The following is a 24,851-nucleotide window of genomic DNA, read 5'->3' on the forward strand; positions in this document are numbered from 1 at the left end:
TTCCAATCCAAACCATTCTGTGCATCTCTGAATTATAATCTCTGCAGCACAGCAGTTGGTGGCTGACCTCAGAGTGTTTGCCCTTGTGGCTTCCACACCTTTGCAGCTCTCCTGGCAGGAGGAAGAATCTCCTTAAGAACATTTTATCAAGCAAAGTGGAAGCTGCTCGCTGTGAATCTGACTTTCCTGACCACCTGTGGTCCTGAGGGAGCTTGTGGCATTAAGTACAAAATGCAGCCCAGATTTCCAGTCTTGTTCCAGGCTCCTGCAGAAGAAGCTGGATGAAGTCCCATGGCTTGCTGGGGCAGGTTTCAGTGCTGAATGCTGCTGCTCAGGGATCGGTAACATCCCGCTGGTGGCTGCCAAGTCCGGATGCTGCTGTCAGAGAGGCTGTGTTGATGCAGCCCAGTGCTTGGGAGCAGTTTCAGGAGCAGTCTGCCTGCCTGTTCATGCTGAGTGTGTTGTGTTTGTGTCCTGCAGGTCCTGTTGATCATGGACAGTGAAGAAATCCCAACATTCTCGAGTCCAAAGGAGGAAACTGCGTATTGGAAAGAGCTTTCCTTGAAGTACAAACAAAGGTACTGGGGTAGCTTTGCAGGCTGGGTTTGGTTCTTAATGACCAATATTTTGCTTAATCTGTCTCTCCAACACTGCACCAAGATGGGGATTAGATATTTCAGAAACCACCTCTGCATTTCCAGCTTTAAATTGAGCCTCAGCACTTGCAGCCTCGTGGGAGCTGAGTGTTTCTCGCCCCGTGTTACCGTGCCGTGACCCCCAGGCTATGTTTGCAGCTTGTTTGAGCAGAGCCCTTCTGCTGTCATGTGCATCTTTGCATAATTAAAGTGCTGCCTTAAGTGGTATCTTGGTGTTTTATCATGAGAAGGTGCCTTTGGGCTTGCCTTGTATCATTGCTGTTCCCTCAAGTTTCTTGCATTTGAATTCTTGGTGTGAACAGTGGCTGAGCTGCTGTCTGTACCTTGTAGTCCAGCCTGAACTGAAGGTTTCCCTCTTTTCTTGGGAGGGCAGAGGGCTTTTTGTTTACCAAGCACAACAGGAAAGGTGGTTTCCCTGAGTAGAGCTGTGCTTCTTGTTGGGGTGGGGTTTGCCTGGGGCTTTTTGGGAGTAACAGGGGCAGTGGAGGAGGCTCCCAGTTAATCTTCTTTGGAAAGCCTTTTTTGCAGTCCAGGTGTAGTCACTTCAACCTCTTTCAAGCCCTACCAGCAAGCTGCATTTATGCTTGGTTTGGGGATTTTTTTGGTTTTGGATGGGGAGGTGTTGAGCATGTGGAGAGACCTCTCCTTGTGGAGAACCCTAGGCTATTCCTGGGCGTCAGGAAATTCTGTCTGGAGCATCACTGGCTGTGTTGTTTCCTAAAGCCTTGTTGGTTTTCTCTGCTGCTTGCTAAGAGCTGTGGTAAAGATGCAAATTTAATAAGAAAAGTATGTGGAGTGGCTCCTTCTAGTAGTTAATAACTTGCAGAGGTATGAGGTAGGTATGTGCTGGCTGCCTGCCATGGTGCTCAGCAGCAACCCTCAGCTTCAAACCTTCATGCTTTTCAACAACCTTCAGCTTCCAGGTGGTGCAGAGCTCCAGAAACTTGCTCTCTGTTACAGCCCTTAACCAAAATCAGGTTAAAGGCTTGTTCAGTCCATTGACTCCCTCGGGTCCTCTCACAGTGAAACCTAATGGAGTACAAAGCTGTTGCCAGGCTTCCATGGATCCCCTTGGTACAGGGTTGTATTCACACACATTTCATGGGGCTGTTTGTTTGATGTAAGAAAATTCATTTCCTTCTATAGCTCAGCTTAACATAATTTCTCTGTCTCCTCATTTTTTTTTTCCCTCCTCAGAGGGCTGTGGGTGACACTTAAGTGCTTTCAATCTCTTGTTTTTTTTTCCAGCTTACTGTTTTCAAAGTGGTTAGAGGGCTGTGGGTGACACTTAGGTGCCTGAAAACTCTTGGTTTTTTTCCAGCTTACTGGTTTCAAAGTGCTGTGGATTTTGTTGTAACTTGGGAGATGTTGGATTTTCCACTGGTGAAATCTCCTCTCCTTGCAGCTTCCAGGAAGCTCGTGAAGAGCTGGCTGAGTTTCAGGAGGGAAGCAGAGAGTTAGAAGCTGAGTTGGAGGCACAACTAGTGCAAGCTGAGCAGAGGAATCGAGATTTGCAAGCAGATAACCAAAGACTGAAGTGTGAAGTGGAAACATTAAAGGTAGGTCCTGTCTGTGATAGCATTGCTGCTGCTTGCAGCTGAGTCTTGGATCTCCTTTTAGATTGTCTGGGTCTGTTTGTGGTTGCTGAAAAGCCAAATGAGGTAATGAGTTGCCTCAGACCTGAGGATGCTGTGTACACCAAATAAGGCCAGCAGCTTCCCAAGGGAAGTTCTGGTGGAAGTTTTCTTGTTCACATCATGGAACTCTTTGTCGTGGAGCCTGTGCTCTGTTTGGATTCTCCAGCCTTTGCCAAGGGGGAGCTTTGTTAGTTCCATGGACAACGTCAGCATAGCAACAGGGCAGGCAGCACAAGTATGTTTGTCAGCCCACTCTGTGGTCATATTTCTTTGCATGCTGGGGTTTGCTTTGCCCAGAGGGTCTCTTTGGATTTATGAGACCTGAAAGCAAGCTGAAGATGGGTGACCTGTGCACATCTGTCAGGGAGAGTCTCTCCTCATTCTTTACCAGTGGAGCCAGGATTGCATAAGGGTCTGTGTGTATGCAGGAGGTGGCTTTTAACTGATGTCTTCATTTAACTGATTAACAAGTTCTTGCCTCTTGGAATCTTGGAAAAGCCTTGGGTTTGGCAGTCTTGAGCTGTCTTAGTGAAAGCAAAGGTTGGGAATAAAGTCATTGGGGTTACTTGTTCACATGTCCAGTCCCAGCTGTATCTGCAAGGTCACCCCTTGTGTGCACCCTCAGAGCTGGCACAGGTGCTTGGGAATGAATTCTTCCAGTTGTTTAAGGCTTTGGAGCTTGGGCTGTTGAGCCTGCAGAAGGGGATCTGAAGCCTGAGAGGGGATCTGATCAATACTCAGCAAGAGCTAAAGGGTGGGAGGCAGGAGGATGGGGCCAGAGTCTTGTCAGTGGTGCCCAGGGACAGGACCAAGGGGCAGTGGGCACAAACTGATCCCAAAAGGCTCCATCTGAACAGGAGGAGAAACTTTGGTGGGAGGATGCTGGAGGCCTGGAGCAGGCTGCCCAGAGAGGTTGTGGAGTCTCCTTGCCTGGAGAGATTCCAAACCCCAGCTGGGCATTGTGCTCCTGGGCAAGCTGCTGTGGGTGCCCTGCTTTAGTATGAGGGGTTGGACTGGATGATCTCCAGAGGTCCCTTCCATGCTGAGATTTGAGGACTGGGGTAATGATTTGACTCCCTGATCTTAAAGGTCTTTTGCAACCCAAACAACTCTCCCATGCTGATTGTGGAGGTGTTGCTCAGGTTCCCATGGCTTTCAGATGTCAGACAAGTTCTGCATACAGCATGGCTGTTGTCAGAGGAGAGGTACTGCCAGGGAGGCTGTGCTGTTGGGTTTCTCCCTGGCTTCCTAAACGTTGGAGGCTTCAGAGCAGCTGTCAGCACAGGCTGTTGGGAGCAGATGCAGATCTCTGAGCTGCCAGCTGAGTCATGGCAGGATGGCTGTACACAATGCAGCACTTGTGGCCAGCTCTGATGGCCAGAGTCTGTTCCTTCTAACTCCAGTGCTTGCCCTGCACTCCCACATCAGCAGCCTGCAGGCAGTGTGGGGCTGCCTTTGTCCTGGGGTACTGCTGCTGACCTGAGCGTGTGAGCCTGATCCTTATCTTGCTGCTGCTTGCTTTCAGGAGAAACTGGAGCACCAGCATGTGCAAAGCTACAAGCAAGTGTCATTGTTGGAGGATGACCTGAGCCAGACACGGGCCATCAAAGACCAGCTGCATAAGTATGTGAGGGAGCTGGAGCAGGCCAACGATGACTTGGAACGTGCAAAGAGGTGAAGGCTGCAAACCTCTCCTGCCCTTACAGTTCTCACCAGCTCTTTCCTTTGCTACTCGCTTTGTACAGTGCAGTTCACCCTGTGGAGCTCACCTCCATCAGCTGCTAGCTGATTCTGTCTTGCAGCTGCTAGAACCATAGAACTGTTGAGGTTGGAAGAGACCTTTGAGATCATCCAGTCCAACCACTCACCTACTCACCATGCCACCACTGCTGCTAAGCCCCTGCCACTAAACCATGTCCCTCAGCACCACAACCATGCCTCTTTTAAACCCCTTCAGGAATGGTGACTCCACCACCTTCCTGGGCAGTCTGTTTCAGTGTCTGAGAGCCCTTCCTGGGAATAAATTTTTCCTAATATCCAACCTGAACCTTCCCTGGTAGCACTTGAGGCCATTTCCTCTTGTCCTGTCACTTGTGGGTGAGAAGAGGCTGACCTCCACCTTACTCCAAGCTCCTTTGAGGGTGTAGTAGAGGACAGTGAAGTCTCTCCTCAGTCTCCTCTTCAGCAACCCCAGTTCCCTCAGCTGTTCCTCACCAGACTTGTGTTGAAGGCCCTTCACCAGCTTGGCTGCAACAGGAAGGGCAAAAAGCTGCTTGCTCCTTGTGCTCCTGTGATGAACATAGGCTTGCAAAGCAAGCCAGGCCAGAGCACTGCTTTGGATACTACCAGCTAGGTGACTTTTCTATTGTCTTTGTGATCCCTGTAGCTCAAAAGCCCCTTTGAAGCAAGAAGCTGATGCTTTACATAGTCCCTTTCAAACAGGCCAAAGGAGTCTCCTCTTCCCTTGTGCCAGAGCTTAGTGGCTGGGGAGTGAGCATGTCCTGTGGTAGTGCCTGAGACCAGCAGGCTGAGGCAGAAACACCCAGCTCTGGGCTAGGTCATGCTTCCCTTTGACTGAATGGGACTCCTGCCACTCATTCACTGGGACCAGGAATGAGCCTTTGGCTATCTGGCAAAGAGATCTGAGAGCTGAGGCCTTGTTTCCACAAGGCTTTTAACCTCATGACTAGCTTTTGACACACATGAGCTGTCCTGCTGGTGCCATAGCACGAACTGGGTCTTAGGTAACATCCCAGTGCCCTGCTTTCCACTCTCCCTGGGGTGATAGGATCATGGAATTGTTTAGGTTGGAAAAGACCTCTAAGATCATTGAGTCCAGCTGCAGGATGTTGCCTGTCCAGAGCTCTGGGCAGTACAGCCCCAGCTGAGCTGATGTACTGATTAAATCAGAGAATCATTGAGAAAAGATCTCCACAACCAGTCCTTGTCACAAATCCCTCCCCAGCTCTCCTGTAGCCCCCTTCAGGTACTGGAAGGCTGCTCTAAGGTCTCCCCAGAGTCTTCTCTTTTCCAAGCTGAACAGCCCCAACTCTCCCAGCCTGTCCCCACAGGGAGGGGTTCTCCAACCCAGATCATGGTCTCTTGTGGACTCTCTAACAGTTCCAAGCCCACCTTGTGCTGGGGGCCCCAGAACTGGACACAGTGCTGCAGGCGGGGTCTCAGCAGAGCAGAGCAAAGGGGGAGAGTCACCTCACTCAAGAGGCAATGGATTGAAGCTTGAGGAAGGGAGATTTAGACTGGAGATTAGGAAGAAATTCTTTAGAGTGAGGGTGGTGAGACACTGGAACAGGTTGTCCAGGGAGGTCATGGATTTCCCCTCCCTGGAGGTGTTCAAGGACAGGTTGGACAGGGTCTTGGGACAGCCTGATCTAGTGGGAGGTGTCCCTGCCCATGGCAGGAGGGTTGGAGTAGATGATCTTGAAGGTCCCTTCCAAACCAATGCATTCTATGAATCTATGAATTACAGAGTAACTAATCTAACACTGCCTTTGGATCATGGCTTGGGTAAAAATGGAGATGGGTTCAGTGGATTGGCTCTTTCCCAGCTCTTTGGTACATCCCTGAGAGACAGATGCTATCATTTTCTGTTCATCCTATCCCCTGCTTCTTTGGAGTTTGTAAGTCCTTTTTAAGAAGCAGTTCCATAGCTTTCAAATGCCTGACTTCAATGTAGCCCCTGCTAACAATTTTTTTTCCCTCCATTCAGTTTTTGAATAGGTTGTGGGTTTTTTTTTTTTTTTTTTTGGTGAGCTGAACTGAAGAACCTAATATTCTGGATTTTGTTTCTAGGGCAACAATAGTTTCATTGGAAGACTTTGAACAAAGGCTGAACCAAGCTATTGAGAGAAATGCCTTTTTAGAAAGTGAACTGGATGACAAGGAGTCCTTGCTAGTTTCTGTACAGAGATTAAAGGATGAAGCAAGAGGTAATGGCTGGCTTGATGAGTTGTGTGTTTTTGTATGTTGTTGGCCTCCTACCAGACAACAAAGCTCATGTTTAGAGAGAGCCTCAGGTCATGAGACCTGAACTGGATGTGTAACATAAGCTCTGGCTCTTTTCTGTTCTTTGTATGCCCAGGGTAGCTCAGAGGGAAAATTTCCTCATGCAGGGCAAAATTAATATCAGATTGATTGGGGATTTTTAACACAGGTGAGTACAAAAATGCTGTGTTCTGCATGTTGAGGCTCCAGTGTGCTTCAAAAGTTGCCACGCAGGATGGGATTGTGCCTTGCAGAGGAAAGAAAAGCAGAGGAAATGTCAGGGAAATGCATGCTGGGTGGTTAAATAACTGTCTGTGGAAAGCCTGTCTGCTGTGCTTCCTCTGAACCTCTTGGAAATTGCCTGGTTTATTTAAGATAGTCCAGTAGAGACTGTGGGACAGGGAGGGACCTTCAGGATAATGTTCTGTGATGTCCCAGGTTAGTAGGGGTTGGAAGGGACTGCTGGAAATCAGTCCAATCCCCCTGCTCAAGCAGGGCCACCCATGCAGCTTGCCCAGGATCACAATGCACAGCTGTGTGGGGAAGCTCTCCAGAGGAGACTTCACAACCTCTCTGGGCAGCCTGCTCCAGGCCTCCAGCACCCTCACAACAGAGAAGTTTCTCCTCCTCTTCAGATGGAACCTCCTGGGATCCAATCTGTTCCCTGTGTCTTGGCCCCTCCTCTTGCCTCCTGCCCTCTTAGGTATTGATCAGCATTGAGAAGATCCCCAAATGTGATGTGATCAAGAATTAGGACTTCCCCAGTGTGTTTCATGCTGAGGGTGCTGGGGAAGCATTTTTTGATGGTTGATGGAAACTGATCTCTGTGATAGTGGGGACAATCTTTTCATGTAGTGCAGGCATCAGTGGTGACTCCAAAGCAAAGCCTTCTAAAATAATTCCTCACCTGGGGCCTTGATCTGAGTGTAAGTCACACCCCAACAGGCTGTGGCTTTCTTCTTCTTCTTCTCCTCCATTCTGAACCTCTTTGAACCAATGAATGGAAAACCTCTGTTGGAAGCACAGAGTTTTTATAATAAATATGAAAAGTTAAATTTTACATTCCAAAGAATCCTTCAGTGGGTTGGGTTGGAAGGGACCTTAAAGCTCATCCAGTGCCAACCCCCTGCCATGGGCAGGGACACCTCCCACCAGCACAGCTTGCTCAAGGCCTCATCCAGCCTGGCCTGGAACACCTCCAGGGAGGAGAGGCATCCACAGCCTCCCTGGGCAACCTGTGCCAGTGTCTCACCACCCTCATAGTGAAGAATTCTTCATCTCCACCTTAGGAAGCTTTGCCTTTTCTAATAGATATTCACAGAATTTTCCTCATCTTCAGTCTCTTTCCCTGAGATGTGGCCTACCCAGCCTCTCCAGTTTACTCTTTTTACTTGCTGAGGATCATCAAGAAACTGGATACCACCCTTTGGCTGCTTTAGAGTTCTGTGGATTATTAACTGGAAGAAAAATGTGGGGAATTGGAAAACTTGGGAAGAGGTCATTCCTCCCTTATCCAAGCTGTGTGTGGGTAGGAGCTGGTCACAGTTTGGCAGGAGTTTGTGACACACTTTCCATGGAGGAGGAACTTCTTTACTGTGAGGGTCCCAGGGCACTGGAACAGGCTGCCCAGAGAGGTTGTGGAGTCTCCTTCTCTGGAGCCTTTCCAGCCCCATCTGGATGTGTTCCTGTGTGACCTGTGCTGGATTCTATACTCCTGCTCTGGCAGGGGATTGGACTGGAGGATCTCTGGAGGTCCCTTCCAACCCCTAGCATCCTGTGATCCTCTGATCCTGTGACTTGCACTTCTGATGGGGTTCCCCACTGAGGCTGAGTGCCTTGCTGTGGGCTCTGGGACCATGCAGGCTGCTGGGACTCCACAGCCAGACCCTGAGAGGTCTCTGTTTGCTACTACTCTGCTCCCAGCTGTAACAGGAGGTGATGGTACGAGGCTGGGGACTGCTCTGAGGTGAGGGTGTCCTCGCTGCTGGAGGAAGCAAACAGCATGCAGTTAATCTAGGGTGGTTGTAAACTGTCTCCTCCTCCTCCTCCCTCCCAAACGACTAGCAAGAGTGTTTGTTGGAGGAGGTGCTGTTTGTTGGAGGAACTGGTCACCAAGATTTTCCCTCTCTGACCCCGCAGACTTACGGCAAGAGCTAGCGGTACGGGAGAGGCAGCAGGAGGTCACCCGGAAGTCAGCACCCAGTTCTCCAACTCTAGACTGTGAGAAGATGGACTCAGCTGTCCAAGCATCTCTGTCTTTGCCAGCCACACCCGTTGGAAAAGGATCAGAGAACAGTTTTCCTTCCCCAAAAGGTAGAGTCCCTTCTCAGAAGCTGTCTGCAGCTGTTGGGGCAGCACGTTCAGCTCCTGCCAGACCGTTTCAGAGCAGGTGCTTGGTGCTCGAGGGAAATGTGGGCACCTATAGATCCCACAGGCAGTGTGTAAGGGGTGTTTGAATCCTGGGGCAGCACTGGGACATTGAAGAGGAGCAATGAGTAAGTAGCCTGGAAAAGAAGGACAGTGAAGCTTAGATGCAGCTTCGGAGGGACAGGGAGGTAGAGCACTGAGGACATCTGGGATTGCAGGAAGTGCAGTCGCTGCTGTTTCTGCTTAAATCTGGAGCAGCACAGCTGAGTAACTGGTGGGCAGCAATTCCAAGGTCTGGGTTGTCTTAACACCCATACTTTCCAGGGGTCCTGTTTTCTCTTGTCAGCAGCAGGGTGTTACTCCCCTTCCCCATCTGGAAGGCTCTGAACAATCACAAGGATTACTACATTATTTTCCAAATTAGAGGAGATTCTGTCTGGATTAGAAGAATCCAGCAGCCTTGCAGGTGGAGAGTGCCTGAACTCTGCCTGGAGAGAGGGGAAGAAGGCAGTGGGCAGGAGCTAAGCTTTTCCCTTTTCCCATGGCTGGTGTGTGTGCTGCTGGGGGGTGATTACAGGAACAGGCTGTGGCAGGATTTTAGATTCATTTTCCCCTGCAGGAGGTGATTGATTTAATTTAATAATTAAAAGAAACAGAACCATGGAGGAGTGGAGTATAACAGAATGTGTTGTGTTTGCAGCTATACCAAATGGATTTGGTACCAGCCCCCTTACTCCTTCAGCTAGAATATCTGCACTCAACATTGTGGGAGACCTGCTACGGAAAGTGGGGGTGAGTGCTCTGTGCTGAGCTGTCCCCAGCTCTGTGCTGAGGCCTCTCCAGCTCTGTGCTGCTGCCATGGAGCTCACCTGCAGTAGAATCACAGTATCAAAGAATGGTTTGGGTTGGAAGAGTCCAAAGGTCATCTTGTCCAACACCCCCTGTAGTCAGCAGGGACATCCTCCAGTAGATCAGGTTGTTCAGATTTTGGTTTTAGATTTTAGTGCAAGGTTCTTTTGAACCTTCCCATTTAAGCTTTTGAACCTTCCCACTTAGGGATTTGTCAACACCATTTGGTGGAATCTCTCTTTTCAGACTTGCTTTCAGTCATAGAATTGTTGCAGTTTAAAACAAAACAACTCTGAGATCATCAAGTCCAACCTTCAACCCAACACCACTGTGGCCATGAAACCATTGAATCAAAGAATGGTTTGGGTTGGAAGGGACCTCCCAGATGTCATCTAGTCCAAATCCCCTGCAGTCAGCTGGGACATCCTCCACTAGGTCAGGTTGCTCAGATTGTTATGGAGCCTGACCTTGGCTGTCTCCAGGGCTGGGGTCACAACCACCTCCCTGGACAACCTGTTGCAGTGTTCCACCCCCCAGCTGGTGTACAACATGCAGTAGTTCCCAAGTCACCCACTTGCAATGCTCACTGTGTGGTAATGAATTTGTTTTTAATGTCCTTGATTTGTAAATTGTGTTCCTAAGGTTCTGAAACCAGCTTTAGGTGATGAAATTCATATATGGGGTAAAAAGCTTCTCAAGCCCTTTGGGGTATGGTGGTAGACACTGTCAGATGCTTGTTCTCACCTCAAGTGGCACCTGCACCTTCCTCCCTGATAAGGCCAGGATGCAGACCTGGACCTGAGCCCCTGGGTGCCTGCTGCACAGTCCCTGTGTGTCATGGAAAGGGAGCTGAGATCACCCTGGCAGTGTCTCCTCACAGCCCTGGGCAGGTCTGCAGCAGGTGCTGGAAGTGGGAAACCATCTCGAAACCTTTGAGAAGAAAGTGAGAAAACAAATCAGGAGAAAGCCAAATGTTGCCATCTGCAGTTGATGGGGAATTGAGATGCCTGAGCCCTTAAAGGGATTAGCACTGTCAGCAGGGAGGAAGTGCTGCAAACATCTGTTAGGGTGGTGTTTGGGATGCCAGGCTTTCAGGTGAGTGCAGACAGGACTTCTGAGTCTGAGATGCTTGTTGAGGTGCCTCAGAGCTCAGTGCTGTGAGTGGCAGCCTGGGTGTCTGGCCTGGGGTGCTGCCTTTCCTCTGCCTCTTGTGGTCAGTGGTGGGAAAGAGCTGCAGCAGGGGCACTTGTTCCAGCAGGCTTTGACATCCAGAGTTACCTCGGTGCTGGCATCTGCAGCCAGCGTGGCTGGTTTGAAAGGGCAGCAGGAGGGCTGGGGGTTAGGGAGTGACATGTTGAAAATGGGATCATTGTGAGTAAGAGTCTGCAGGGGATTTAGGGAGCTTAACCACAATCCCTGGTGATTACTCTGCAGGGACAGGAAGTGCCAAATCAGCATGCTGGGCTCCCAGCCTGCTCCCAGCCACACGCCTGGCCACAGGGACAGCATTCCAGCTCAGGCACTTGGGCAGGAACAATTACAGGCTGCTGAGGATTTCTTTGGGCTTGGATACTCAGAGGATGCTTCCTTCCAAGCCTTAGACTCCCTTTCTCTGCAGGAAGGTTTGCATCACGTTGGAAGGGACCCTCAAAGGTCACCTTGTCCATCACCCTGCAGTCAGCAGGGACATCTCCAACTACAGTCAGGTTGTTCAGGGCTGCATCAAGTTTGATCTTGAATGGCTCCAGGGATGAGGCCTCAACCACAGCCCTGGGCAACCTGTTCCAGTATTTCATCATCCTCATTGTGAAGAGCTTCCTCCTGATGTCTGACCTAAATCTCCCCTGCTCCAGTTTCAAACCATTGCCCCTTGTCCTATCACCACAGGCCCTTCTGAGCAGTCTTCCTGTAGGTGTCTTTCCAGTATTGGAAGGCTGCTCTGAGGTCAGCCTAGAGACATCTCTTCTCCAGACTGAACAGCCCCAACTCTCTCAGCCTGTCCTAATCATCTTTGTGGCCTCCTCTGGACCCTCTCTATTAGTTCCATGTCCTTCCTGTGTTGGGGGGCTCCAGAGCTGGACACAGCCCTGCAGGTGAGGTCTCCCCAGAGCAGAGGGGCAGGATTCCCTCTCTCCATCTCTGGCCAAGCTGCTTTGGATGCAGCCCAGGCTGCCAGTGGCCTTCTGGGCTGCAGGTGCCCATTGCTGGCTCCTGTCCAGCTTCTCACCCACCAGCACCCCAAGTCCTTCTCTGCAGCCTGCTCTCAGTCTCATCCTCCCCAGCCTGCAATGATCTGGAGCAGCTGGCTTGCTCGTTTTAGGTAATTGATGGAGAGTTGCTAAGCTCTCAATCAGAGCCCTAATGGGACTGTGCCACACTGGGCAGCCTGCATCAGCAGCTCCTTGGGTGGTGTCCTTTGTGGCTGGGGGACAGGAGATTGCAGCTCTGGCCCTGTGCAGTTCAGTTTCTGCTGGAGGTGGTCACACTGGGGTCCTGGCACGGTGAACTCGGGGGCACGACAAAGCCTCAACTCCAGCAGCACAGTACCTGTCTCTTGGTGGCATTACATATTTTTTGGGGGGGGTATAATTTGGTTCCTTTTCCCTTTCACAGGCCTTAGAATCCAAATTAGCTGCTTGCAGGAACTTTGCCAAGGACCAGGCCTCTCGGAAGTCCTACATCGCAGGGAACGTCAGCAGCGGCGTGGTGAGCAGCAACGGCACCAAGTACCCTCCCCCCGGCCACACCTCCTTCTTTGACAAAGGGTAAGCAAGGCCTCTTTGTGCCCTGGAGGGGAGTGTGTTTCAGGAGGCTGCTTGGAGCAGAAGCTCTTCTTGGCTTGCCTTTAGTCTCCAGAGTGCCAGAGCCCTGGAGCAGGCTGCTCAGAGAGGTTGTGGAGTTTCCTTCTCTGGAGGGATTCCAACTCCACCTGGACATTGTGATCCTGGGCACCCTCAGAGCTGGTAAAGGTGGTTGGGAATGAAGTCTTCCAGTTGTTTGAATAGAGGCTTTGGAGCTGGGGCTGTTGAGCCTGCAGAAGAGCAGCCCCAGAGGGGATCTGATCAGTACTCAGCCAGAGCTAAAGGGTGGGAGGCAGGAGGATGGGGCCAGACTCTTGTCAGTGGTGACAGCACAAGGAGCAACAGGCACAAGCTGGAAGCCAGGAAGTTCCATGAACAGGAGGAGAAACTTCTTTAGTGGGAGGGTGCTAGAGCCCTGGAGCAGGCTGCCCAGAGAGGTTGTGGAGTCTCCCTCTCTGGAGAGAGTCCGACCTCACCTGGACTTTGTGACCCTGGGCAAGCTGCTGTGGGGTGGGACTGAATGATCTCTAGAAGTCCCTTCCAACCCCTACCATGCTGGGATTCTGGGATATGCAGAAGGAAAAACCTGAAGAAAAATCTGGAGTAAATGTGCCTGCCTCTTTGGCTGCTGGCAGGCTGCTTGAGGAAGTTCTCAGGCTGGGAGTGTTCCTTTGAGGGACCCTTGGATGCTGAGCTGTGGATGAAGCTGCATGGACAAGGGAGGGCTGCCTGGTATGGCTGTGTGGCTTCCCACAAAGAATTTGGTGGCAATCTTAACCAGGGGGCCTGCAGGAGCTGCAGCATGAGGAAAGGTCTCCCTGTATGCCAAGAAGTGGTTAAAGACTGACCACTGCTTTAGAAGTGAGGTTGGACTGATCCCCAAAGGTCCCTTCCAACCCTCACCATGCTGGGTGGGATTCACAGCATTTATCCCCTAGAACAAAGAATCTGGGGAGCCTCAATCTGTAGGGAACAGGGAAGGTGGCAGTGCTGGTTTCTGTGAAGCAAAGGCAAAGCACTGTGGCTCTCTCAGCAGTGCCTGTTCTGCTCCTCTGCTGCCTGAGCTCTTGGTGGCTGCATCTCAGGTTGCACAAAATCCCCAGGCAGCAAAGCTGGTGAAGTGAGCATGGCCTTGGAAGGGATGTGGAGTGAGTGCTGCTGGAGCTGTCACAGCTCCTGGTGTGCTCCTGTGTGGGGAAGTGCATCCCCCACAGGTCTGGAGATCCCCTGGGTGAGAGCAGCTGAGTGCAGGCAGCTAATACCTCTGCTGGCTCCACTTGCCCCTCAGCTGAGGGGAAGCAAAGTCATTGGTGGTGCAGTTCTGGCTGAGGAGGGGGCAGCTGCCTGCCTGCTGCCTGTGCTCTGCCTCAGCCACACAGCCAGAAGCTGCTGCCAGGAGCAGCTGCCCCACAGGAGTCTCCTGTGGCTCTCCCCTGGTCACAGCCTCCTCTGGCATACTGGGAGGTGGAGGAGTTGCCCACAAGCCCTGGTGGGTGTGTGAGGAGCCCTGAGGAAGCAGGGTGGGAGCACAGCACTGCTCCAGTGTCAGCTTTGGGTGGTGTGCCTGAGCAGAACCCCCTCCATGCTCCCTGCACAGAGGTTAGCTTCCATGCAAACCTCGAGCCAGGGCAACTTAATGTCAACATTCAGCACACCCTCAACCCAGGCTCTGCCTCAGAGTATGACAGGAGCTGTTACCAACCTGCAGAGTGCCCCAGATGGAGCAGACAGAGGAGGATGACTGTAGGAAGCTCAGCCTGAGCTGACTTGTGTTGCTATGTGGGTAGCAGAGTGAGTTGCAACTGAGAAACTGGCATTCAGGATTTTCCAGAGCCACTGTTGTCTGCTGCTTTTGGAAAGGAAGAGTTCAGAGGCTTAAAGTCAGTGCCTTGTGGGGACTGGTCAGACTTTTGGGTTGGCTGTGCCCTGCCAGGCTGAGGGGCACACCCTGCCAGGCTGCCTGGGGTCTGTTGCTACATCTCAGGTTCAAGCTGAGATTAAAGCTGTTCTTAGGAGGCAGCCTGGCTATATCCAGTGGTGATGAATAAGCTGATTGCTGGGGGGGTGGGGGGCACTTTTAATTACCCAGCTTGTCATCACTCTTCTTATCTGGGCTGGCTGCCTGGAGGGAGCTGCACAAGGCTGAGAAAGCAGCCTCCTGCAAGAGAACTGCAGCAGGGCTGGGGGAGATCAGTGGGCTGGGAAAGGAGATGGCAGTGACTGATGTGCTTGTTACAAGTTGTTAAGAGATCCCTGCAGGGCCCTGCTGTCCTCCCCTTCTCCTCTGCACCTTCACATGCTGCCCACAGCAGGGGGGTCCACACCTCTCCTCTTAGAACAGCCTTCCAGTATCCAAAGGGGGCTCCAGGAGAGCTGGCGAGGGACTTTTGATGAGGGCTGGGAGTGACAGGACAAGGGACAATGGCTTTGAGATGGGAGAGGGGAGACTGAGAGTGGAGATTAAGAAAAAATCCTTTAGAGTGAGGGTGGTGAGATACTGGCACAGGTTGCCCGGGGAGGTTGTGGATGTCCCCTCCCTGGAGGTGTTGAAGGCCAGGTTGGATGAGGCCTTGAGCAGCCTGTGCTGGTGGGAGGTGTCCCTGCCCATGGCAGGGGGCTGGAGCTGGATGATCTCGAAGGTCCCTTCCAACCCAACCCATTCTGTGGCTCTATGATTCTTGCATCAGCTCCTGCTCTGCCTTGCAGCCCCACTGAGGGCTGTGCACTGCAGGGCTGCTCTCAGGTCTGTGCTCTCTAAAGGCTCTGCAGTGCCATCTGTAGCTCTGAGCTAACCCAAGCTGCCACCTCCATGACACCACCCCCGTGGTGCCTGCAGGTTGTGGCAGCTCTGAGCTCCCAGCCCTGCTGGCACCTCACTGGCAGGTGTTGGGTCCATGATGGCTGGGCAGGAGGGGCTGAGTTGAGGCCTGCCCTTTCTTCTCCCCTCTCTCCTTTCCCCCCAGCCCCCTACTCTCCTCCCTGCCCCTAGCTGCTGATGGAGCCATGTGTGACTGCAGAGCTGATCTGCTGCTGAAGGAGCAGCTGGTCGCTGGGTGGTGGGGTTGGGGCAGAGATGACTCAACCACAACTTTACAGTTCCATTTGCTTCCCTTCCTCTGCCTCTCTGTGTCTGAGTCTCCACCTCCCCTCACACACCAGCTCTGTGCTGGCTGAGTGGAGCTGGGCAGCTGAAGGCTGGTGTGGGGAGCATGGCTTTAGGGGAGGCACAGGGGACAGCTGGGCCTGGAGCAAAGCTCTGCTGGAGAATTGGAAACGTCAGGACCTGGTGCCTGTGAAGCTCAGCAGTGTCTGGTGTAAGATCAGCTTCCTGCAGGCTTGCTCCTTCAGGAACATGCTGTTGCTCTCCAGATGCTGGCAGAGCAGCACCTGGGGATCTCCTCAGATACTTGGGGTTTGCTGGGGTAATTGTTTTTAATTACTTATTGACTTCCATCCATGGCTCTGACCTTGGTGGGCTCCACAGATGCCTGGCACTGGAACAGCAGAGCTGAGCCAGCTGGGAGCCAGCCTGGGGTGTTTGGGGCATTAACTCCTTGTTCACTGTTCCCTACACCCCTGAGTGTCAAAGTGCTTGTGGCTGAGGTCTGCTTTTAGGTTATGCTTGTGGAGCTGCTGGTCTTGGTTGTAGTAACAACCCAGGCTGGAGCGTGAGCAGCAGCCCTGCTTGCACTCTTGCAGCAGCCCTGGGAAGCATGGAGGTGATCCCACAGCTGTGTGGGCACTGTGATCCCCACACCAGGCTGTCACATCAGCTTTGCTCTTCCCTGGGCCACCTTAGAACAAAGGTTCCCTGGAAAAGAAGGAGCTGTGGGTAGGTGAGCTGCAGGTGAGTAACCCCATGGGCTGCAGGGTGCTTGGCAGTGCCCTGCTGCACTCAGAGCCTGCTGGCAGTGCTGCTGGGCCCCTTGCCTGCAGAGCAGGGCTCCAAGAGGAGGGGAGAGTCTGCTGAGGTTTGGTTACCACCTCTGCTGTGCCCCAGGCCTGGCAGGCAGGGTTCTAGCCAGGAATGTCATTTCTGTGTGCATAAACTGTTGTAATTTCTCTCCCCCAGGCAGGACAAGGTGATATTCCCCACCCTGGTCATGGGTAATGAATTCATTTGCACTGATTGATAGCTGCATGCCTCTAACAGGGGCTGGGGGGGCAGAGCTGCTGGTTCTGCTAACTGCATGAGGGAGTTCTCTCACTCCATGGTCACAGCCTGAGCTAGCTTCTCCCTGTCTCCTTGCTCTAGATAAGCCTCTCTGGTGCTGTGACCTGTTGCAGGCATGAGGTTGAGTGCTGCTTGCCTTCTTCATCTAATTAATGTTTCCTCAGTCACCTGCATGGTGGTGCTTGGCTGGGGCACATCAGAGACAGGATGAGTCACAGAGCCAGAGAGTGGGTTGGGTGGGAAGGGACCTTTCAGGCTCACCCAGTCCAAGCCCTGCAGCCAGCAGGGACAGCCCCAACCAGAGCAGGGCTCACAGCCCCAAACAACCTGACCTGCACTGGGCAGCCTGGGACAGGCTCTCATCACCCTCAGCACAAAAAATCTCTCCCTTCCACTAGCCCAAATCCCTCTCTCCAGTCTGGACCCATCCCTCCTTGCCCTGTCACAGCTGGCCCTGCTCAGGACTCAGTGTCACTGCTGTCCCTCTTGAAGTCAGTTTGCCCTGGGGCTGTGTTTTTCCTGCAGCTTTTTTTGGCTCTCTCTTGCTGAGCTTGGTTGCTGTGGTTCTGGCTAATGGGAAGCAAACACAGGCACAGATGTGCTGGGAGCTGGCCAGGAAGCAGGGGGAGAGGACAGCCTGGTCAGAAGCTGTGGGTGGAGACAGCAGGGCTCTGTGTCTACATCTCTGCAGGCAGCCAGGGGGGTCAGGCTTGCAGGGACTGGGGTCCCAGGCTCTGGGGAGGGCATCCTGTGGCACAGGGAGTGACTGAAGGTCAGACTGATCCCATTTACTGCCTCCCAAGGGAGCATGGAGGTCTGTCCCTGCTGCCAGGAAGTGCAGGTCCCTCCCAGCCTCATCTACCACAGCCTTGTCCCCATCCTTCTCCAGGCATCTCTGTGCTGGGTGTTCCTCAGCCTCCCTGTGCTGTTACTGCTCCTGGGGAGAGTAAGTGGCCTGCTGCAAAGCCTGGAAATGCCTTCTCCTCTTGTTCCCTTGTGGGGCCACTCTCCAAACAGGCTCTGTCCACATCCACTTACCCTCAGGCTGGGCTGGGCTGGGCTGGGCTCCTCAGCTGCTGGACTCAGGTCTTTTCCAACCCAAACCATTCTCTTAGAGCTCATCCAGCTCCAACCCCCTGCCATGGGCAGGGACACCTCCCACCAGCCCAGGCTGCTCAAGGCCTCATCCAGCCTGGCCTTGAACACCTCCAGGGAGGGGACATCCACAGCCTCCCTGGGCAACCTGTGCCAGTGTCTCACCACCCTCACTGGAAAGAATTTCTCCCTCCTCTCCAGTCTCAGTCTCCCCTCTCCCAGCTCCAATCCCTTCCCCCTCATCCTGTCACTCCCAGCCCTTGTCCAAAGTCCCTCCCCAGCTCTCCTGGAGCTCCCTTCAGGTTGTTCTAAGGCCTCCCTTTCTGCTGAGGCTTTGTTGGATACTTGAGGAAGTTTAATGAGTAAAAATCTACCTTTAGCAATCAGGGCAGAGAGTGGTTGGAAATGGGCACAAAATCCACACTGCTGTAGGGCCAGGCAGTGGGATGCATCCCTCAGGAGCAGCTGCTGGGGACATTCCCAGCAGGGAGTGGAGCTTCTGGCTCCATTTGGAGCACCAGAGCCTGGCTTCTCAGCAAGCCCAGAGGGAGGGCAGCACAGGGGCCTCACAGAGCATGCTGGGTGAGGTCTGAGGGCCAGGGAGGTGAGGCAGAGCAGGACTGGAGTGATCTGGCTGGCATCAATCACTGTCCTTGTGCTGGCTCCCCAAGTGCCCTGGGCCTGACCTTCCCTTCCCAGCTCACCTGAGGGAGCCTAGGCAGGAGGCACCCAGCCTGTTCCAGTGGTTCCTTTCCACAGCTGCTGTGTTTAATGTATTTCTGTTTCACCTCAGCTCTGTTCCTAGCTGCAGCAGTGCTGATTTGTTTCCCTTTTTGGGTGCATTTTCATGTTCCTGATGGAAATCCCTGGCTGGGTAAGACCTCAGTGAGCTCAGCCATGACACCAGCTTCCAGTGTCCCCCCAGCTGCTGCTGCTTTTGCAAGCCTTGTCCTCTGCCCCACTTACTGAGCTGGCTTTCAGCAAAGCAAAGCTGCTGCTGTGTCTTTGTCTCTGCACTGAGGGCAGGTTTGTGCTGGCAGGATGTGCTGAGCAGCCCAAGGAACCAGCACCAGCAGCTGAGCCTGGGGGAAGCTGCTGCCAGCAAGCTCTCAGCACTGCCTTCCTGCTTGGCTTTTTTAATTAGCCAAGAATGGGAAACCTCCAACAGCTTCTGGATGAGGTTTCCATCTTCTCCTCCTTCAGCAGAAAGCATTCTTGTGCCTCCCCTGTGCACTGTGAGCACTGCCTGGCTCCTGCTGGTGAACACTTGGAGCACCCAAAGCTTGGGGCACTCATCCTGCTGCTGCCCTGGCTCTGCCATGGGCCATGGTTTGCTTCCTTGCTTTGGCCAGCACTGGGTTGTGACACAAATGGTTTAGTCCTGACATATCCATGTGGCCTCTGGGCTGAGCATCTGATTGCTCCATGGCTTCTGGCCTTGTTCTTGTGTCCCTGGGCAATGGAAAAGGGCACCCAAGCTGCCAAAGGTGCCTCTGAGCAGGACCTGGGGAGTGTTGGAGTTGTGTTGCTTCATTTAATGGCAGACACTGCCTGCAGAGGTGGCTCTGGGGGGTGGTGACAGCTGCAGGGAGATGCTCTTGCCACAGGCAGAGCCTGGGTGCTGGAAACACAGTCTGGGAGAAGCTCATGCCCCAGAAAGAGCAATATTGGAGAAGTTGGTGCTGCTTGCCAGGCCTGTGGGGCTAAGATTCAGGTCCCTTGTGTGCTAGACACTGAGGAGCTGGGGCTGGTCTAGAGAAGGGCAACAAAATGGGGAAGGGTCTGGAGAGCAGGGCTGAGGAGGAGCAGCTGAGGGAGCTGAGGGTGTTCAGCCTGGAGAAGAGGAGGCTGAGGGGAGACCTCATTGCTGTCTACAGCTCCTGGGAGAAGGCTGGAGCCAGGTGGGGGTTGGGCTCTGCTTCCTACTCTCAGGTGATAGGACCATAGCAAAGAGCCTCCAGTTGGACCAGGGGAGGTTTAGGTTGGACATGAAGAACAATTTTTTTTCCCCCCAAAGGGTTGTCAAGGCCTGGCCCAGGCTGCCCAGGGCAGTGGTGGAGACCCCATCCCCAAGGCTGAGCAGATGTGGTGCTGAGGGCCATGGGTTGGTGCTGCCCTGGCAGTGCTGGGTTAGGGCTGGGACTGGATGCTCCTTCCCAGCCTAAGCAGTTCTGTGATCATGTGCCAGGGAGGCAGACAGATGGTGGCAGGAGCAGGCTGGTGGCAGGCAGCTGCCTGGTGCCAAGGGGTCTGAGCCCTGCAGGGATGTGGCAGCTCCTGCCCAGCCTTGGGCATCACTGCCACAGGGAATCAGTGGGGCACAGGGGCCAGCTGCCTGGGGAGCATTTGCCATGGGCCTGGAAGGGATCAGTTGTCCTCTCCAGCCTGCCTGTTCCACCAGGCCCTGCTGGGAGATCCTGGTGGAGATCAGTGCTGGGTTCAGCCAAGCTGCAGACCTGCTCAGGGTGCTGGTGTTGGCACTGCCCTGGGGTCTGTCAGGCACAGAGAGCAGCTCTGAGCTGAGTGCAGGAGCTGTGACCAATCTCTGGAGCTTGGCTTTAGCACAGCCCTCAAACAGCAGCAGCCCAGGCTGCTGGTGGCAGCTGTCACACTCCTCTGAGCCTTTCCAAAGGGAGTGAACAGCCACCTTGTAGGCCTGCTTGGTGGTGGTGCTGGCTTGGTTCTGTCAGTTTTCTGCTCCCTGCCCTCCCTAGCAGAGATGTTTTCAGGCTGGTGAGTGATGTGCAGAGCCACTCTGGCAGCAGGCTGCTTCCTGCCCCCACTCCCAAGTGTGAGCAGCAAACTCCCTCTGCCCCTGAGCCTCTTCCAGCAGTGGTTTAGGAGGCACTTCCCTTTGGAAGGGAATCAACGCAGCACTTGAATGGGAGCTGAGGTCTCCAGCTTCATGGGGAGGAGGTGGAAGAGGAGGTTGCTCCCTGCTCTGGTGTGCTCCAGGCTGGTGACAGTGAGAGGGGAAGGGCACAGCCCAGCTCTGGGTGAGGCAGGGCACCAGGGGAGCTGCTGGGGTTTGAGCTCTTCAGCAGCTCCTCTGGAAGGGTTTTGTGAGTGCCCCTGGCTGTGCTGCAGGGATGCTGCATCCCTGGTGCAGGAGCTGTGAGGCTGGGGAAGGTGAGCAGCACAGGAGCAGTGTGCCCTGGGAAAGGGGCCATGGAAGCAGCTCTGCTGTGTCCTGGGGGCACTGCCCTGAGCTGCTGGCACGTTGGTCCCTCAGGCAGTGATGGCAGCAAGGGGGATGTGGTCCTCTGGGTGCTTGCACTGGTTGCAGCCTGGGACCCCAGAGCCACCAGCTCCTGGGTTGGCTTTTTCCTCATCAGCAGAGCCTTCATTTCTTGCTTTTACTCCCTCAGTTCTGAGCTCAGCAGCAAAAGCTGTGTCCTCAAGTGTCCCTTCTCACAGATGCAGCTCTGCCAGCAGAGACCCAAATCATCTCCTGGGCAGCTGGTGGCTTAGGCAGAGCTGTGAGGTGCTGCAGCTGGACATGGAGCTGGGACCTGTCCTGCCCTGCAAAACCAACAGGAGGGCAGGGTGCTGGTTCTGGGGCACAGTGAGGGTGGCCTTGCTGTCCTGATTCAGGGGTGCAACCCCTTGTGGTGGTAGAGCTGTGGTGGTGGTGACCAGCAGGTGCTGAGCCTAATTACAGATGATCTGTCACAGCTGCAAGGGAGCAGAGGTGGAAGAGCTGTCAGCCCCATGTCCTCCCCTCCCACCCCACCAGGAAGCCAGGGGCTCCATGCCTTCACCCCTCCTACAGCCTGGGCAAGAGGGGACCCCAACCCCGTGGATCCTGGTGGAGTGGAGGCAGCCAGAGCCCCCACTGCACCCCAGCAGAGAGGCAGCCCTGCTGTGCTCTTGCAGAGCCCCTGGGCCACTGCCCTGTGTCCATCCCATTATGGGGCAGGACTTGTGGAGCACCCATGAAGGACCTGGGAACAAGCAGGGAGCTGGCCCCAGCCCAGCTGCACACTGCTGTGTGACCTGGGGGCTGCACCATGCTGGGCAAACAGGCAGTGAGCAGGAGGGAAGTGGAGCTGAGGGTGAGGAGCAGCCCCACAGCACTACTCTGCCTGGTGCCTTCAGCTGCTCAGACCCCATGGTGCAGCTCACAGCTTCACAGAGTGTGGCAGGTGGGAAGGGACCCTCCAGGGGCATCTTGTCCAACCCCCCGCAGGCAGCAGGGACACCTCCAGCTACAGCAGGCTGCACAGGGCCTCAGCAAGGCTGACCTTGAATGTCTCCAGGGATGAGGCCTCTCCCACCTCCCTGGGCAACCTGTGCCAGTATTTCACCACCCTCATGGTGCAGAACTTCCTCCTGATGTCCAACCTAAATCTGCCCTGCTCCAGGTTCAAACCATTTCCCCTCGGCCTATCCCCACAGCCCTTCTGAACAGTCCCTCCCCAGCCTGCCTGCAGGTTCTCTTTAGATAATGCTCTAAGGTCTCCCTGGAGCCTTCTCTTCTCCAGGCTGCACAGCCCCAAGTCTCCCAGCCTGTCCCACAGCAGAGGTGCTTCAGCCCTTTGATCATCTTTGGCCTCCTCTCTCTTGTGTTGGGGGCTCCAGAGCTGGCCCCAGCCCTGCAGGTGAGGTCTCCCCAGAGCAGAGGGGCAGGATTCCCTCTCTCCATCTCTGGCCATGCTGCTTTGGATGCAGCCCAGGCTGCCAGTGGCCTTCTGGGCTGCAGGTGCCCATTGCTGGCTCCTGTCCAGCTTCTCACCCACCAGCACCCCAAGTCCTTTTCTGCAGGGCTGCTCTCAGTCTCATCACCCCCTAAAGCCTGGATTGGTACTGAGGATTGCCCTGGCCCAGGTGCAGGACCTTGCCCTTGCCCTTACTGAACCTCCAGTGGGCTCAGGAGCTGGGCAGGAGCCCCTTGTCCTCCTGTGCTGGTCTGGGCTCCGGCAGTGTGTTGCGCACTCAGCTTGTGTGCCCCTGGCTGGGGGTGAGCAGTGCCCTCTGCAGCCAGCGGCAGGAGCCCTGTGCTGGGGCGTGGAGCCCGGCTGGAGGGCAGGAAGGAGGGGAGGAGAGGGCTCTGCCTCGCAGCTGCTGGTGGGGGGGAGAGCTGAGCCGCGGTGCCAGCTCTGCTGCTCTCCTAACAGCCTTTCTCTTCTTGCTTTCCAGGGCAGTGAACGGCTTTGACCAAGGTCCCCCCGGGCTGGGCACATCCCGGCCCTCCTCGGCGCCGGGCATGCTGCCCCTGAGCGTATGAGCCCGGGCAGCTGCCCTCGGACTTGGATGCTTTTCTCGGCCCAGCACCACCAGATCTGCTCCCACGTCCTCCCCGCTCCCGCCCCCTGCTGCCGGAGGAGGCCCTGCCCGGCCCTACCCGGCCCTGTTCACGGTCACACAGCTGGTGGCCTCCTGCCTGCCCCCGGGACCCGCGGGGCTGCGGCGGGCACGCAGCAGCCTTGCTCTGCAGACATCAGTCCTGTGCTTTAGCTCTTCTCCAGCTTGGGTTTGGCACCACCCAGACGTGGCCATCCCTCTTCGAGGCTCCCCTTGCTCCCTGCCTGCTCCAGCACCCTGCCACTTAGGCTGGGCAGCTGCTGCCCTCCCAGTAAGCCTCTGAGGAGAGGGACGCTGGGCGAGGCTGTGCCATGGCTCTGTGGACGTGGCACCTGGTTCCAGGTAGGTGACTTGGTTCCTGCAGCTGGGCAGCTGCAGCTGGGAGGTGCAGGGCTGGCAGAGAGGAGCAGAGCTCCCCACAGCCCAACCTGGGCAGCCCTGGCTCCTGCTGGCTGAGCACCCTGGGGTCAGAACTGAGGGAGGGCTGAAGCAGCTGGGGAGCAGTGCTAGGGGAGAGGTCAGCCCCACCAGCCACTGCCTCAGTGTGAGGGGGCAGGGCTGGATGGTGCTGCCATGTCCCCCCCTGGCACTGCAGGGTTGTGTTGAGCTGATGAGGTGCTCTCAGTGCCCACAGCACAGCCTCAGCCTGGCTGTGCCCACCTCTGTCCCTCAGCTTCTGCCTACCTGCACAGCAGGGACTGGGGCAGGGTGCTGGGGAGCCACTGACCCAACTGCCTGCCCTGCCCATGAACCCCATGCCCACCTGCCTCAGATCTCTGTCACCTGGGACTGGGTTTTACAAACTCAGCTCCGGGCTCCTGTGCCAGTCCTGGGCAGCTCTTGTCCCTTGTGGGTCTTTGTGAGTTCTCTGTCTATGTGCCTCAGAGCTGGGGTGGGGGTGGGGAGCGGGGGCGCAGTGTTGAAGCAGCAAACCCAGCTGGGGTTTGCTCTGGGGGGTGGCAAAGAGTCATGCCCAGGCTGCTCCATCCTGCCCCTTGGCTCTGCAGCTCCCAGTTGGTTTCTTTACAAATGCTGAGAAAAAAAAAAAAACAAAACTGAACACAAACCAACCCCAAACCCATTGGCCCCTGGAGCAGGGAGGGGTGGGGGGAGGCCTCCCCCTGGCCTTGCCCTGAGCGTTTGTGGCTGGTCCTCTGCTGTGCATCCTCTGCTGCATTTGACTGTTTACATTGTTGGATTGTACATAGGTTTGTACCCAGGAGAGCTGTGCCTGAGAGCTTTGTACAGACCCTTGGGCTTTGTAGCTTTATTTATTCTGAAGCTCTATGGCATGGGCCAGTAGGGCAGGGCCAGGCTGCTGCAGTGACACACAGCAGGAGCTGGTGTAAAAAAACAAACCCAGCTGAGAGTCATCTGCCAGAAATAAAGCTCTTTTAATGTGGAACCCCTGGGGCTGGCAGAAGTGCTGGCAGTGGCTGTGCTCTCTGTGGGGGGGGTGTGTGCTTGGGGGCTGTGTGTGGCTGTGCAGCTCCTGCAGCATCTCTTCATTGGTCACTTTGTGCCCAGGAGGGGAACAGCCACTGCTGGACCCAAAGCTGAGCAACTCTCCTCTCCCCTTGGCATCCTGGGTTTCAAGATGTGGTTTTGGGAAGAGCCCAGGGCAGTGCTGGAGGCCTCCACCTGCAGTCACTTAGCGTTTTGCCTTTTCAAGCAGCTAAAGGAGTTTCCTCTGCAGCGGCCTGGGGCTGGAGCCCTTCCCCAGGCTGCTCCTTCCTTTGTGCCTCGTGGCACAGGGCTGGGCAGCCCCGGGACACCTCCCCCCCTGCTCCCAGCTCTGTCCCTGGTGCCTGGGCTGAGCCTGGGGTCAGTGCTGCCTCTCCCTTGTTGTGGGGTTTAGCTCCAGCCCAGGAGCTCCTGAGCCACCACACTGCAGCCCTGACCCTGGGGCAGCAGCTGCTGCCCACCCACAGCTCCTCCTGCTGCTGCCCAGGCTGGGCTCTGCCCC

At 54.8% G+C, this 24,851-nt stretch overlaps 1 protein-coding gene across 3 annotated transcripts in view; it reads left to right on the plus strand.

The window, feature by feature from the left end:
• NDEL1 (nudE neurodevelopment protein 1 like 1) overlaps positions 1 to 22,947 on the plus strand; it is a 36,740-nt gene extending 13,793 nt beyond the window's left edge. For all 3 annotated transcript variants that reach the window (XM_054394035.1, XM_054394036.1, XM_054394037.1), the window contains exons 2-9: positions 481 to 578; positions 2,062 to 2,215; positions 3,819 to 3,967; positions 6,104 to 6,240; positions 8,435 to 8,608; positions 9,363 to 9,454; positions 12,125 to 12,276; positions 22,721 to 22,947. In XM_054394035.1, coding sequence (XP_054250010.1) covers positions 493 to 578; positions 2,062 to 2,215; positions 3,819 to 3,967; positions 6,104 to 6,240; positions 8,435 to 8,608; positions 9,363 to 9,454; positions 12,125 to 12,276; positions 22,721 to 22,808 — 1,032 coding nt within the window. In that variant the 5' untranslated portion in view covers positions 481 to 492 and the 3' untranslated portion in view covers positions 22,809 to 22,947. The remainder of the gene's footprint in view (positions 1 to 480; positions 579 to 2,061; positions 2,216 to 3,818; positions 3,968 to 6,103; positions 6,241 to 8,434; positions 8,609 to 9,362; positions 9,455 to 12,124; positions 12,277 to 22,720) is intronic.
• Positions 22,948 to 24,851: the final 1,904 nt, after the last annotated feature.

This window comes from Indicator indicator, chromosome 29 (assembly GCF_027791375.1).
Source record: "Indicator indicator isolate 239-I01 chromosome 29, UM_Iind_1.1, whole genome shotgun sequence".
Lineage (NCBI taxonomy): Eukaryota > Metazoa > Chordata > Aves > Piciformes > Indicatoridae > Indicator > Indicator indicator.